Consider the following 15,690-nt stretch of genomic DNA (forward strand, 5'->3'; position numbering starts at 1 on the left):
CTGTGCAGTGATGCTGTTTCTGTATTGGTATATAAGGAGCTATAAGCCACAAAGTGAAGGGCCTGATATACCTGTTGACCTACATTCCTACCCTCACCAATGTCATGAGCTGTGAGGAGGTACATAACTTAAATGCAAGTAATATTATAGATTAGCATTGATTTTTCCTTAAAATCTTGTGTCTGTTAGATGAAAAATGTCCACACTTCAGCACTTCTGCAAATATTCAGACTTCTATTTGTAGATAACATCTCAGTTTATGTTTGAAATCGGTCACATGGAAAACTTACATCATATGCAGACTCCCACATGTCAAAGTACATGTTTGGCCAGTGAGCAAAAGACTTTTCATATTTGATCTGGGGTGGTGGTTTGATCTTGTTTTCATTGCTTCCGAGAATTGTTAATGTGTAGTCATTGATTCAGCTTTGGATTCTGCATCACATCAGAGAGTGCTTTGAGATGAGAGGCACCTTTTAAGGGGATGAATACACAGAAGAAGAAAAATGCACAAAACTGAAAAAAAAAAAAAAAATCACAGCAAACTGAAGCCAAGTGCTGGATGTGTTAGCTTTCCCACCTCTAATGATATTTAAATGTTTCACCAGACAGTTTTCTTTGTGGCTGAAATTGGCCGTATTGCTTCATCTGTAGGCACCAAATCAAAGAGGATAAAATGTTTGGGTGTCTAAATGTGTCAAAATGAAAATTTTCAGTGGGATGTACTTTTCTCATGCTGGGTGAGCCAAAAGTTCACCCACTGTGGGTCTTCAGTGGTTTCAATGCTTCCTGCTTTGTATTCTGAGTAGGTGCAGTGCTGCACCGAGGTGTTGACCAGGAATCTCATGCAACTGCTGCTCTTTGAAAACAGGCTGAGGGAGCCTCTTTGGCAGAAAGGTTGAGTAGTGGGTAGTGAGGCTGTCTCCCTCAGCCATTTGGGGAGTGGAGTGGAAGTATAACAGGCATGAATGACACTGGTGGGAATCAATGTATTTCACAGGTGACTAAAACAAGGCTTGTAGCTGTGTCTCAGTCTGTTTGTAAAATAATGCGACACAAATGTGCTTTTAATAAATGAGCAGAGTTGCTCTTTTCTGCTACAGTCTTTAACACTCCGTATGTTAGTCTGTGCTCATTAGAATTTGCATTGAGAGTGTGTAAATCCCACGCTCGTCACACCTCCTAAATGTCAAGATGTTGATGCCCATTCCAGTCTGCAGGAGGCTGCGTTCATAAGGGGGGCGCTGGAAATTTTAATTTAGCCTTATTTCTTTTAGTCATTTAATGTAACTAAGAACTATTTAAACATCATCCCAGAGGTGTGTACAACCGAGATGGCAGGGCAGTTATTTCTACTACACGCCAAAAAAGACTGACCAGCATGCAGATTTGCCCTTTTTAAAACCAAACAAAATAATGTTGCTCTGGTCCTTCAAAATGTTACAGAAACTTAGGTCAGTGACTGGAACTGATTACATTAGTAGCAAGGAGTTTATATCAGTTAATCCATCATCATATTGTTCATAGAAAAAATAATGAAATCTAGAATCTTATATGAGATCCTGAAACTTCTTTTTTTAAATTCATTTTTCATCACTTGACCTGTACACCATCATAGCATGCAGGACCGTGGTGTAGTTGCCATGTTCTGATGGATTAATTTGCTTTGCCAGGGGAAGCTTAGTGGATATAATGGAGAAAAATGGAGAAAAAAATACCCCCCCCCCCCCCCAATATTAATGTGTTGTTCTTTACTTTGGATATTATATGGTTCCATGTTTATGCTGGACCTGATGAGAGGGAACAAAAGGGTGAATGTGAGGAGAGAGGGAGTGAAAAGAAGAAAAAAAGGAGACAAAGATACAACAGAAAGAAAGCATCAACAGCAGCTTTATGTACGAAACAATTAACCAGACAACCAGCTGCTCGACCTGTAAAGAAAACTTACCAGAAAATATCCTGCAGCCTTTGGAAGAAAACAAGAGACAATCATCGGGAGCACCTAAATCCTCACACGATTCCTTTTTTTCACCCCTCACACTGTTTCGGACTTTGCAGATATTTATGTTAAATACGTTGCACTGTACAGTATAACTTGTCATGAATGACGCTATAGAGCAGTGTTTTTCAACCACTTTGCCTTGGCACACTAGTGTGCCGTGATAGATCATCAGGTGTGCCCTGAGAAATTATCCAATTTCACATGATTGGCCTAAAAAGCAGCTCCGTGTTCATCCATGGCTCAGCTGAAAGATAACAACATTTCTTTTTCTTGTGTTTATCTTATTTCTATTCAAGGCAACTTTGACAAGATGGACTTTATATTAATAATATAGGCTTTTCAAAAGAAAAAAAATGACTTGTGGTGTGCCTTTTGAGTTTTCAGTGAAAAAAAAATGTCTTGGCTCAAAAAAGATTGAAAAACACTGCTATAGAGCACCGTACTGGTGGTATTGTCACATAATGAGACCAGTAACACAACCAACACTGAAATACCTCATAAGATCATTACATTTTCTCCTAGACTGTATCAAAACTCAGAGTTTTATTTTTATTGAAACCATTTTATGCATGGATACATAAAAAACAACATTTTTACCTTTACAGTATTTTACCTCTACAGACAAATGTAATGATACTTTTTTTTGTATCTTAGTGATATTTAGCATTTATCATGATTTATGATTTATTTTAATATATTCTCTAAAATATTTACTAATATAATTATAATTATATTATGTAAATCTTGTATAAAATACAGCTGTATCATTTTCTTTTCCTATTTATCGCAAAACCAAACATGTGTAATTACAATATGTTCAATTATATCACATATTTATTAATTCTCCAGTGAGTGGAAACATATTGGATGACTCACTAACATCCACTGAAGTGGTTTATTTACAAAAATACCATCCTTATCCATGAATATGCAAGAAAAAAAAGGTATGCATGAAAGGGTTAATTGTTGAAACAACTGCTTCTTCACACACCCAGTAATGTCCGTAAGCAAGAGGTATTTACCCCTTTCTGAAAACTGAAATTAGCTCTAAGCATGACAAAGTATTAACCTTATTCCAGAAGCTACTCATGAACAAAAATGTGTTACTTTGGGCTAAATTTCATGGCCACCTGGGGGAGATCTTCATTTCTCGCTGTTGTATGTTGAATCGATTCTCTTCAACAGGAATACATCCCAGTGGGACTCTGCTGAGTGTAATTTATCCTTTAGTTAGTGGTCAGATTTTAGCCACTGTTGACATTAACAGGAAGTTGTCCTTTGAGAAACAAGTGCTGTTTTTATTGCTTGAAATAATTTGGAGTGTCATCCCGTCTTTAGCTTAGCTGAGGCCCAATGGGGCCATAACTCCCCGATAAATCAGTGTCTCATCAATTATGTAGCTGTTATAAACAAACAGGGAGGACCCTGGGGGGTAGAAGAGGTGAGGATAGAAACTGAAGGGACAAGATCTAATTAGTTGGCTCTCAGCATCTCTGGTGTTTTCAGCTGAACTTAATGAATTCAGGTTTGCTCGGTACGGTTCTCAGTAAGCTCGTAATCAAACCCTAAATACTACAAAGCCTGTTTATTTGATCCAAGGCAGACATCTAAAAATGTCTCTTGTTTAGCTCAAAAAGACTGTTGACAAGTGTCCTTCACTGTGCTGTGAGCTGAATTTATAATATGTCATTACAGTGGAGAGACTTCTAACGCAGTTATTGTGTTTCTCTGATCCTCCAGTCAAGTGACCAAGTAATGTCTGTTCCACAAAAAAAAACTCACTTTAGAAGTTGAACGTTAACTTTATTTAACTGTCGCCATGTTCACCGGATCTACACCGACACTCCTTTCTTCTGCCCCACTTCCGTTTTCATCTTGAGAATAAAATAGCAAGACTTCTACGCTGCAAAAACTGAAATCTAAGTAAGATAAAAAATCTGAAATTGAGTACACGTATGCTTATTTTTTTAAATGTAAGATAATTCTTAGTTTTTATGCCAGAGAATTCCTCTTGTTTTAAGAGTATTTTTTTACTTGTTTTGGGAAGTCTTGACAAGCCAATTTTTTTTGTTCTGTTAGCAGATAATTTATCCTCTTTTAAGCAACATTTACCTAATTTTTGTATATTTTTTCTTGTTTTTTAAGGCTGAGTTTTTGCAGTGTACCCCTTTCACAATAATACATGTATGATAACAATGAAACATGTACGAACCAAAACATAGTTACTGTATTTTAAACTTAACAAACTCACAGTCTTTCAAAGAACAAAACAATTATCTTTAAGAATGATTTTTAACACAATTAGTGTATTTCAAACACAGCAATGACAACCTGGCATTGAACCTTCATTCTGTACACGAAGGGTTTCAGCTGTCTAAAAATTTCAGATAAACTGTCAGATTTTCTCTCTTAAGCATCAGAGAGGGGGAATGAATCTACTTCATTTTCCACCATGGCATCTATAAAACACTAAAGAAGAGAGAAACTTTACTGTTTAGCTTTTTGAGTCAAATGTAAGTGTATTATGTAGCTGTAAAGATTCTGCAGCTTAGTTGGTGACTGGTGGTGTTGAGTAAGGCTGATTACAGTTACTTTGCAATTTATGCTAAAGACTCAGTAAATGTGACTGGAAGTAAATTATTGGATGAATGTGATCTTTTTCAGTGAGCCCCCAATATTTGAAGGGAAAAATAATCAAATCCCAATTTAAGGGACCAACACAGCTAGATATTTGACTGCTATCCGAGCATGCAGCTGTGCACAGATGTAGGTAAATGATAATATTAACCTTCATGTACATATCTGCAGGTATAGCCTTCTCTTTCAAAGTGTAGCCACATCTGTAATTCATACCTTTCCAACGGCTTTACGTCAGTATTAAATAAATTCCCAGCACCGCTCTCAGTCATGCCCAATCCATTTATAGCTCTCTTCAAACATGTGATTTAATTTGTACCTTAACAACTCTTTAAGCAGTCTCAGTTCTCTCTCAGACATGCATCTCTAATAGCATCATTTACATCCTCCCAGAACAACCGGGCCATTGACTGTGTGCACATTAATGACATGATCGAGGACAGGTCTCTGTTTTTTTTTGTTTTTTTTTTCTCCACAAGCTTCTTGTCTTAGCACTGTGGTGACTTTCATGAACACCTCCCTGGAGAAGGATCGTCTGGGTTTCTTTTAAATAAAAGGTGACTAGTGGTCGTTCATCTGGAATGACTAATCATTTTAGCTCTTTTGCTGTCTGTTTAGTTCGGAGACTACGACCCTGATGTTCATAAACCGGGCTTCTTGGCTGAGGAGGAACTGCTGCCAAAGAGAGTGAGTGATGGCTGATCTACTTATTGTCATTTCTGAGTAAGGATGCTGACATGTTTGCCTTCTTATCTTAGCCCGTGCCTGCATTGTATGTTGTGTGGCATTTTAATAAAGACTGTATCACCTGCACGCATTTATGCATATTTATGTCTGTCTTTCTCCATTTCAGGTGATTAACTTGTACCAGATGACTGCAGAAATGTGGGAGGAGAGGATCACAGCGTGCTATGCAGAGCACAGAGGCAGGACCAGGTAAAAACAGCTGCTCACAATGTTCACTCATCAGCACATTTTAAGTCTCGAGTTTGCATTGGAAGGGAAAAGTTTAGTTGAAAATAAACATTTTATGTTAAACTGGTCCACTTTCGCCGATGAAATGCAGAAAGAGTTGCATGAGATTAATTCCTGAAGGGAAGTTGGAGCGTAAACTTTTTAATATTCACTGTTAGTCAGGAAAGTAGATCAACACCAACATGTACAAATGAGCACAGGCTTAATTAAAGGTGCCGTATTTTCACAAAGATCAAACGTTTCAGGGAAATTGTAGGCCTAAAAACATGCGTTGGCTTTGGGAAATTTAAAGTGATGGAAGATTGAAATCAGTCACTGTACTGCTGCACTCTTCTCCACCACCACCGAGTTAAATTAAAAACGAACGTGAACAAGTTTGAGGGATGTTGAGTGTCTTAAACATCTGTGGGTGTGAAGTTTTTTTGGCTGAAAACGGAGTTTTAAAAGCTAAAAACCTCAGCACTTAGGCTTCTTGATCAGCACCAGTGACTCAGTCATTACTTACCTAAGTGCCTTAACAGTTGGAGGGGAGGGAGTGATGCTCACACCTGCAGTTTTTTCATTGTTTTATATGTATTGCAGGACAGCAGAGAGAGACTACAGGGTGTTTGATGTAAGGAGTTACAGATAAAAAAAAAAGAAAAAAAAAGCCCTCACTAACGCCTAGCGTTGTTTACAGAAAGGAAGGTCACAACTGGAATTCGGTTTCCAGATGACTCTGCAGTAAGCATCAGTTCCAGCTCAGATCGACAGTGATGGAAACATGACACCTGAGTGGACACACTAATAGTTTGCTGTGCTGTCAGCTGCACCAAATCTTAAAAATCCCCGTTTACAAACCGCAACATTTCACACGGAGGCTCTGATACTGATAAGTAGACTGACCTACGGATAAACAGAAACTTGATGGATCCATTTTTACCGGTTGACGCAGCAGCTGGCAGCTCCCACTCCCAGACCTGCTGTGTAGGCCACAATATAGCCACAAAAATAACAAGTTTATTTATTTATTTTTTCAGGAAATTATGCTTCCCAGATATGTGTGTCTACCACAGCCTGTAACATAGTGAAATGGAACAGCCTGCAGGCTTGCCTTTAGGAGCAATCAATGTTAGCAGCAGCACTCTAAAGGTAACAATGCTGCTTCTGGCTAGTTGGAAAGAAGTCAATCACCTTGTTTTAATGGGTTACCCTCGTTTGTATACTGGTCCACGTGCTGTTTCAGATTTGATTTAAAATGGGGTTTCAGGCACCACATCAAAGTAATTCACTGACCGGCCGTGTGTGTCTGTGTTTGCTTTAAAAAGTGAAACCACGAACGCTGCTACCTTGTTCATCCACTGCATAAATTGAGCATAACAATTTTAATTCCTTCTGATCTGCTCCAAAGTTAGAGCGTACTTGATGTCCAACCTAGTTAAGATTTGTTTGCTTGGCATAATGCTCTCCTGCCTGTTAAAACTTTGATGGAGCTTAAATCATCGATTTTCCGACCACTTCATGTCAAACAGTCTGTTATTACAAGTCGAGGCGTCAGCATGTTCCAATTTTTCCTCAGTATTCAAAGGGAGCTAATGACCTTTCTTTTTTTACGCTGAGTTGACCCTGAAATCACAACCGATCTGCCAGCATGCTGCGGGAACAGAAGAGTTGAACGCCTTTGTTTTCTCTCCAGTTTTATTTACTGTCTTGGAGGCAACAGAATAAGTTGTTTTCCAAGCATGACCTCTAAAGCCTGTTAGGAAGTTATCATTGTGGGTTTTTTTTTTTTTTATGTTGTTGTTGTTGCTTGTGTGCTTATGTTTTCAGCCTTGCCAGAGCTTTGTGGCAGACTTTTTACAGATCACACAGTGCGACAGATGCTGCACTCAAAAGCAAAGGAAACAAAGTCTGATCTTCCTTTTCTCTCCTCTCCTCCCACCTTTCCCTCCCTTTCTCCTCCATTCCCATCGGATCCCGCTCAATCATTTTTCCCCTCTATCTGTCTTTAAACCAGGGATGAAGCTGAGATGGAGTATTTAAAAATAGCTCAGGACCTGGACATGTATGGCATCAATTACTTTTTAATCAGGGTGAGTTGATGCTGCTCAGCTATATCTTCATAAAGTAAACCAATATGAGGTATTAGGATTATGTAATCTTGCACTTGGAATAGCAGTTTGACTCATCTGTATGTCTGTTTATCTATTATTTGAGATGTAGCATGTTTGAAACATCCTTATTTATTTGTATTGGGTAAATAAATGCCTGCTCTTTGGTTTTGGGTGTTTTCTGAATGACTCACCACAAAGCAAACTTGCAAGAAACAGAAGTTGACTTCAAGTCGATCTGAACTTGATGAATGTGTTCCTTTACAGGCAAAGACATTTTAAAACACCACCAAAAAGTACAAACTCAACTTCAACCAATAAACAGTTTTCTATTAAACAAGCTCAGCTCAGTTCTAAAACACACTTTGGCAGGCAGAGCCGCTGCAATGCTGCTTCTGTCGAATTCAGGTACAAATGAATGTTGGCTGAGAAGGCGGTCTCACAGCTGCGTGTTGGGGAATAAAACTGGTTTATGTATTCTTTTGTGCTATAGAATAAAAAGGGAACCGATCTTCTACTGGGAGTGGACGCTCTGGGTCTGCATATCTACGAGCCAGACAACAAACTGACACCCAAGTGCTCCTTCCCCTGGAACGAGATCCGCAACATATCCTACAGCGACAAGGAGGTGCTGTAGAAATTCATCATATCAACGATTCAAGGAACCTGATTTTCATACAAGCTCACATTTGCACATGAGATAGCATGAAATTTAGTACCCAAGAGCCCAAAGTTAGTCTAATAAGTAGTTAACCGTATAAAAAGACCTGATGATAAAAAAAAGAAGAAAAAAAATATGTTTAGCGTACTGCAGCAACAAACCAGTTGCAATACAGAGGAGAGAGTACGTCTGACTGGACACTGGTCTGTGTTGAACATAACTCCATGATTTTCTAATTCCATTTCAAAATAAAAGGGAATTAAACTGAAAAAACATTTTTTATGCTTCTATTGTATGGAGAGAAATTTGTGTTTTTATTATCCAATCAAAAAAGTTAGATTTGAAACCAAAAATGATTTTTGTGGGATAATAGAAGTTCAGTCTACCCCCCGCCCCTCTCCTCGCTTTTCCTCCGTCAGTGAGATGAACCTGCTCACAACCTCAGCAGTTGCAAGTTGATCCCCCTCCCGTCTCCCCCCTGCCTTTCCTTCTGACACGCACACAACCTGTCCAGGCCTACATGACTCTTAGCAGCAAGTTGACATGATAGTAGCGCTTATTAACTTAATGTGGAAATGCATGGTATTAGTCTGGAGAACTGCTGCAGGACAGCAAGAGAGAAATGGGTGAAACGCAGAAGGCACGGCTGGCGCCGGAACCAGGTGAAACCAACCAATAGAAACTCTGCTCTCATTCACCAGCACAGGCCCCGCCCATCAAATGCAGTTAAATTTGCAACCAAAACTTTAGAAGTTGCAAGCAAAGAGGACTGATTTGCAAACAGAACTTTACAACTTGTAACCAAATGTTTTTAACTGTAAAGAGAAAAGGACTTATTTTTATGCACAATGGTTGTAATTTTTGACTTACAAACTTTAGTTTTGATTGAAGTTGGAAAAGTATGATTTCTCAAATATAATTTTTTAATTGGAACCTAATTTGTTTCTATCTCTACAAAAATATTTGATTCCTCCCTTTTTATTTATTTATTTTTTTAAAAATCATTTTTGGTTTTTTGATTGGATAATAAAGACACAAATTTCTCTCCATACTATTGCCAGTAATCGGGTTTGTCTTACTTCTCGTGTTTAGTTTACCATCAAACCTCTGGATAAGAAAACCAGCGTTTTCAAGTTTAACTCTTCACGGCTAAGAGTCAACAAGCTGGTGAGTTCAGCTTGTTGTTATGTGGCTTCCCACCAGCAAAAAGAACAGTAGTGAATCACTGTTAGCGTGTCTAAATGGAAATGGCACCAATGTATGGTTTTCTCTGTTGTGCAGATCCTCCAGCTGTGTATAGGAAATCATGACCTGTTCATGCGCCGGCGGCGAGTGGACTCACTTGAAGTACAGCAGATGAAAGCTCAGGCCAGAGAAGAAAGAGCCAGAAAACAGGTACTAATTACTGTGAAATAAACAGATAATCTAGAGAATGTGTCAAAGATCGTGCATTTTTTTAACTAGATTTTCTGCAACGCCCCATCGACCTCAGAATCAGGACCTCAGTCTTTTACAAGTGGAAGTACAAGACCTTTGGAGAGCCTTTAACTCTAGTTATCATGGTCAAATGCTTCATTTGTCCTCTAATTACTCATTCCCAAATCCACCGACGATTTTGTTGAGGCAAACAAAGAGAAAGGGAACGGCTGAATTTCTGTCCAAATATACAGGAAAATTATACCTGAAAATCAGCAAATAAGTGTCACGGTTTGTGGAGGTGTGGGGAACCAATAGCAGGACAGGAAGGGAGGAGGCAGACAAGATGACAGGAATAAAGTTTTAATCCTCAAACTAAACTGAAAAGAAAACAGGACATAGACAGGACGTAGACAGGACATAGACAGGACATGGACAGGACGTAGACAGGACATAGACAGGACGTAGACAGGACATAGACAGGACGTAGACAGGACACAGACAGGACGTAGACAGGACATGGACAGGACATAGACAGGACGTAGACAGGACATAGACAGGACGTAGACAGGACATGGACAGGACGTAGACAGGACGTAGACAGGACATAGACAGGACGTAGACAGGACATAGACAGGACATAGACAGGACGTAGACAGGACATAGACAGGACATGGACAGGACGTAGACAGGACATGGACAGGACATAGACAGGACGTAGACAGGACATAGACAGGACGTAGACAGGACGTAGACAGGACATAGACAGGACATGGACAGGACATGGACAGGACATGGACAGGACATAGACAGGACATGGACAGGACATAGACAGGACATAGACAGGACGTAGACAGGACATAGACAGGACGTAGACAGGACGTAGACAGGACATGGACAGGACATAGACAGGACGTAGACAGGACATAGACAGGACGTAGACAGGACATGGACAGGACATAGACAGGACGTAGACAGGACATAGACAGGACGTAGACAGGACATAGACAGGACATGGACAGGACATAGACAGGACGTAGACAGGACATAGACAGGACGTAGACAGGACACAGACAGGACATAGACAAGACTTACCAGGACATAGACAGGACATGGACAGGACATAGACAAGACTTACCAGGACATAGACAGGACATGGACAGGACATAGACAGGACATAGACAGGACGTAGACAGGACGTAGACAGGACGTAGACAGGACACAGACAGGACATAGACAAGACTTACCAGGACATAGACAGGACGTAGACAGGACGTAGACAGGACGTAGACAGGACACAGACAGGACATAGACAAGACTTACCAGGACATAGACAGGACATAGACAGGACATAGACAGGACATAGACAGGACGTAGACAGGACGTAGACAGGACATAGACAGGACATAGACAGGACATGGACAGGACATGGACAGGACGTGGACAGGACGTAGACAGGACGTAGACAGGACATGGACAGGACATAGACAGGACGTAGACAGGACATAGACAGGACATAGACAGGACGTAGACAGGACACAGACAGGACGTAGACAAGACACAGACAGGACATAGACAAGACTTACCAGGACATAGACAGGACGTAGACAGGACATAGACAGGACATAGACAGGACGTAGACAGGACGTAGACAGGACATAGACAGGACATGGACAGGACGTAGACAGGACACAGACAGGACATAGACAGGACGTAGACAGGACATAGACAAGACATAGACAGGACATAGACAGGACGTAGACAGGACACAGACAGGACATAGACAGGACGTAGACAGGACATAGACAAGACTTACCAGGACATAGACAGGACGTAGACAGGACATAGACAGGACGTAGACAGGACGTAGACAGGACATAGACAAGACTTACCAGGACATAGACAGGACGTAGACAGGACATAGACAGGACGTAGACAGGACGTAGACAGGACATAGACAAGACTTACCAGGACATAGACAGGACATAGACAAGACTTACCAGGACATAGACAGGACATAGACAGTACGTAGACAGGACGTAGACAGGACATAGACAGGACATAGACAGGACGTAGACAGGACATAGACAGGACATGGACAGGACACAGACAGGACATAGACAGGACGTAGACAGGACATAGACAAGACTTACCAGGACATAGACAGGACGTAGACAGGACATAGACAGGACGTAGACAGGACGTAGACAGGACATAGACAAGACTTACCAGGACATAGACAGGACGTAGACAGGACATAGACAGGACGTAGACAGGACGTAGACAGGACATAGACAAGACTTACCAGGACATAGACAGGACATAGACAAGACTTACCAGGACATAGACAGGACATAGACAGTACGTAGACAGGACGTAGACAGGACATAGACAGGACGTAGACAGGACATAGACAGGACATGGACAGGACGTAGACAGGACATAGACAGGACATGGACAGGACATAGACAGGACGTAGACAGGACATAGACAGGACATAGACAGGACATAGACAGAACGTAGACAGGACATAGACAAGACTTACCAGGACATAGACAGGACGTAGACAGGACATAGACAAGACTTACCAGGACATAGACAGGACGTAGACAGGACATAGACAAGACTTACCAGGACATAGACAGGACGTAGACAGGACATAGACAGGACGTAGACAGGACATAGACAGGACATAGACAGGACGTAGACAGGACGTAGACAGGACATAGACAGGACGTAGACAGGACATAGACAGGACGTAGACAGGACGTAGACAGGACATAGACAGGACGTAGACAGGACATAGACAGGACGTAGACAGGACATAGACAGGACATAGACAGGACATAGACAGGACATGGACAGGACATAGACAGGACGTAGACAGGACATAGACAAGACTTACCAGGACATAGACAGGACGTAGACAGGACATAGACAAGACTTACCAGGACATAGACAGGACGTAGACAGGACATAGACAAGACTTACCAGGACATAGACAGGACGTAGACAGGACATAGACAAGACTTACCAGGACATAGACAGGACGTAGACAGGACATGGACAGGACGTAGACAGGACATAGACAGGACGTAGACAGGACATAGACAGGACATAGACAGGACGTAGACAGGACATAGACAGGACGTAGACAGGACATAGACAAGACTTACCAGGACATAGACAGGACGTAGACAGGACATAGACAGGACGTAGACAGGACATAGACAGGACGTAGACAGGACATAGACAGGACATAGACAGGACATAGACAGGACGTAGACAGGACATAGACAGGACGTAGACAGGACATAGACAAGACTTACCAGGACATAGACAGGACGTAGACAGGACATAGACAGGACGTAGACAGGACATAGACAGGACGTAGACAGGACATAGACAGGACATAGACAGGACGTAGACAGGACGTAGACAGGACATAGACAGGACGTAGACAAGACTTACCAGGACATAGACAGGACGTAGACAGGACATAGACAGGACGTAGACAGGACATAGACAGAACATGCGACTACAGACAAGCTAACACAATGAACCAGCGAGTGAGAACATAAACCAAAGGGTAGAAATATGTAGAGAGTAACGAGGAACTGAATCAGAAACTTTAAACCAGGTGAGCTAATTAACAGGAAGCAAAATGGGCAAAGATACACAGCGGCGGCTGTAGCCGAGCAGGAAGAGCAGTCGTCTTCCAACTGGAAAGTTGGGCGATCGATTCCAGGCTTCCCCTGACTACGTCCTGTCCATGTCCTGTCCATGTCCTGTCCATGTACCGAAGTGTCCCTAAAAAAAAGCCAAGTGTCGGGATATGAGTGTGTATGTAAGTCGCATGGGGAAAAAAAGCGTCCGCTAAATGACTGTAGAAATAGAACTAAACTACAAAATAAAACAGGAAACCAGAACTATAGAGACAACACAAACTCATCTGTTGGTTTCCTTATGTAGGCTATTATGAATTGGCTTTTCTTTTTCCTATCTGTAAAGCATTTTGAGATGGCATTACCGTGATTTGATGATATATAAATAAAGTTGAATTGACCTGAATTGAATGAACAAACGTCATGACACACTGCATGCGTGCTATATGATGCAGAAGCAGACACACATCCTGGTAAACAGCAGCAAGCCATAGTTCTGCAGCCTAATGCCAGTGATTCCCCACCACTGCAAAGGCAGATAACCTCAGAGTTTAACCAGTAAATCCATCATTTCACATTGATAAATATCTTTTTGGTCAGATTTGATGTTTTAGCAAATAGAACACATTTATCCAGAAGTTAAACCAGAATCCCTTTTTATCCCTTTTTTTTAAAAACTGTTTTATCCACCTGCACCACGATATTTCCATCTTCCCGCTCCTTCTGTCCGTTATGAACCATAACTGATTTAATGAGCCATTCGGGGTTTCACGGCACCGGCTGCTATTTTTTGACCGCACTCCATTGTTTGTGTCGTTCAGGTAGAGCGACAACGCCTCCAAAGGGAGAAGCAGCTGCGGGAGGAGGCAGAAAGAGCCAGGGATGAGCTGGAGAGGAGGATAATTCAGCTGCAGGATGAAGCTCACATGGCCAATGAGGCTCTGGTAGGATTCAGATAGATGGCTGGAGGTTTACCATTTTATTTGCAGTACTACACAGATAAAAGGTTTCAAAGCAAAAAGAGTTGTCCAGCAAGGCTTCAACTCAGCATAAAGACATCATTATCTCTTCCAAGTCTTTTCTTTTTGTTCAGATTAATTTTTCTTTTCATCCTCTTCCTCAAACTCGCTTAATTTTCTTTATCTGTGTTCATCCTTTCCCACAAACTCTCCATCTTTTGAACTCTTCCCCGTGTTACATCTACCCGTCCATCTTCCCACTTCTCGCTCCTGTCCAGCTGCGCTCGGAACAGACGGCGGACCTGCTGGCCGAGAAAGCCCAGATCGCAGAGGAGGAGGCCAAGCTGCTGGCCCAGAAAGCCGCCGAGGCAGAGACGGAGATGCAGCGCATCAAAGTGACCGCCATCCGCGGCCAGGAGGAGCGGCGGCTCATGGAACAGAAGATTCTGGAAGCTGAGATGCTTGCGCTCAAGATGGCTGAAGAGTCAGAAAAGAGGTGAGGAGAAGAAGAAGGAACAGGAGGTGGATGTACTATCCATGCTGCAGTCCCGATGGAGTCATATTTGATTTGTCTTCGCAGCTTTTGTGGCTTTAAAACAGTCTGATCTACTTTTTGACTCACACACTACACAGTATCGTTACATCCATAAAACAAAAAAAACAAAAAAAAAAAACAAGACTTATTCCCACATCTCTTTTATATGAAATGTGAATCCTTCAAGCAGATCTAAAGGTAGCTCCTAAATAACCCCGTCAGCTGGGGAGCCTCTGAAATGTTTTTGGGTCGGCACTGCATATTGTTTAGTGTTGAGGTTTGCAGACATCCTTGTGCACAGTAGCCAGCTACTGTACACCATGCACAGAGAATGTAGCTCAAAACTGGGAACAGCTAACCTGTCTGAAATCATTTTTTTTTTTTAAAAAGGCTTTGTTTTCAGTACAGCATCTGAGAATCAGATTACAGACATTGTGGTGCACCCAGAGGATTAAAGGAACTGAAAAGCTTTTTACCCAGCTGCCCTGCCCCGCTCGGCCTGAGGCGCTGCAGTTCATATGTGGCAGTTAATTGTTAGGAGTAGTATCGATTGATGGTGGGAGTCACTTTCAAATAATCTCTTTTACTCCTCGCTAAAGTTGTACGGGACTAAAGCAGAATTTACTTTCTGTTTTCTCTCTGCCTTTCAAAGCCAATCTCTGTTTCTTAAACTTTCAGGGTCGGTCAGATAAGTCAAATCAAACACAACATCTGCGCTCCACTTTTATGGTTTTGTAGCTCACAGAGGTT

At 41.5% G+C, this 15,690-nt stretch overlaps 1 protein-coding gene across 1 annotated transcript in view; it reads left to right on the forward strand.

Annotated features, from left to right (window-relative positions):
• The window catches only part of nf2a (NF2, moesin-ezrin-radixin like (MERLIN) tumor suppressor a), a 41,670-nt gene that overhangs the window by 10,105 nt on the left and 15,875 nt on the right, over nt 1–15,690 (forward strand). The window contains exons 5-12 of the mRNA XM_079251807.1: nt 5,258–5,326; nt 5,493–5,575; nt 7,611–7,686; nt 8,198–8,332; nt 9,458–9,532; nt 9,647–9,760; nt 14,268–14,390; nt 14,684–14,901. Of these exons, the coding sequence (XP_079107933.1) occupies nt 5,258–5,326; nt 5,493–5,575; nt 7,611–7,686; nt 8,198–8,332; nt 9,458–9,532; nt 9,647–9,760; nt 14,268–14,390; nt 14,684–14,901 (893 nt within the window). The remainder of the gene's footprint in view (nt 1–5,257; nt 5,327–5,492; nt 5,576–7,610; nt 7,687–8,197; nt 8,333–9,457; nt 9,533–9,646; nt 9,761–14,267; nt 14,391–14,683; nt 14,902–15,690) is intronic.

The sequence above is a fragment of the Telmatherina bonti genome (assembly GCF_933228915.1).
Source record: "Telmatherina bonti genome assembly, chromosome: 13".
Classification (NCBI taxonomy): domain Eukaryota; kingdom Metazoa; phylum Chordata; class Actinopteri; order Atheriniformes; family Telmatherinidae; genus Telmatherina; species Telmatherina bonti.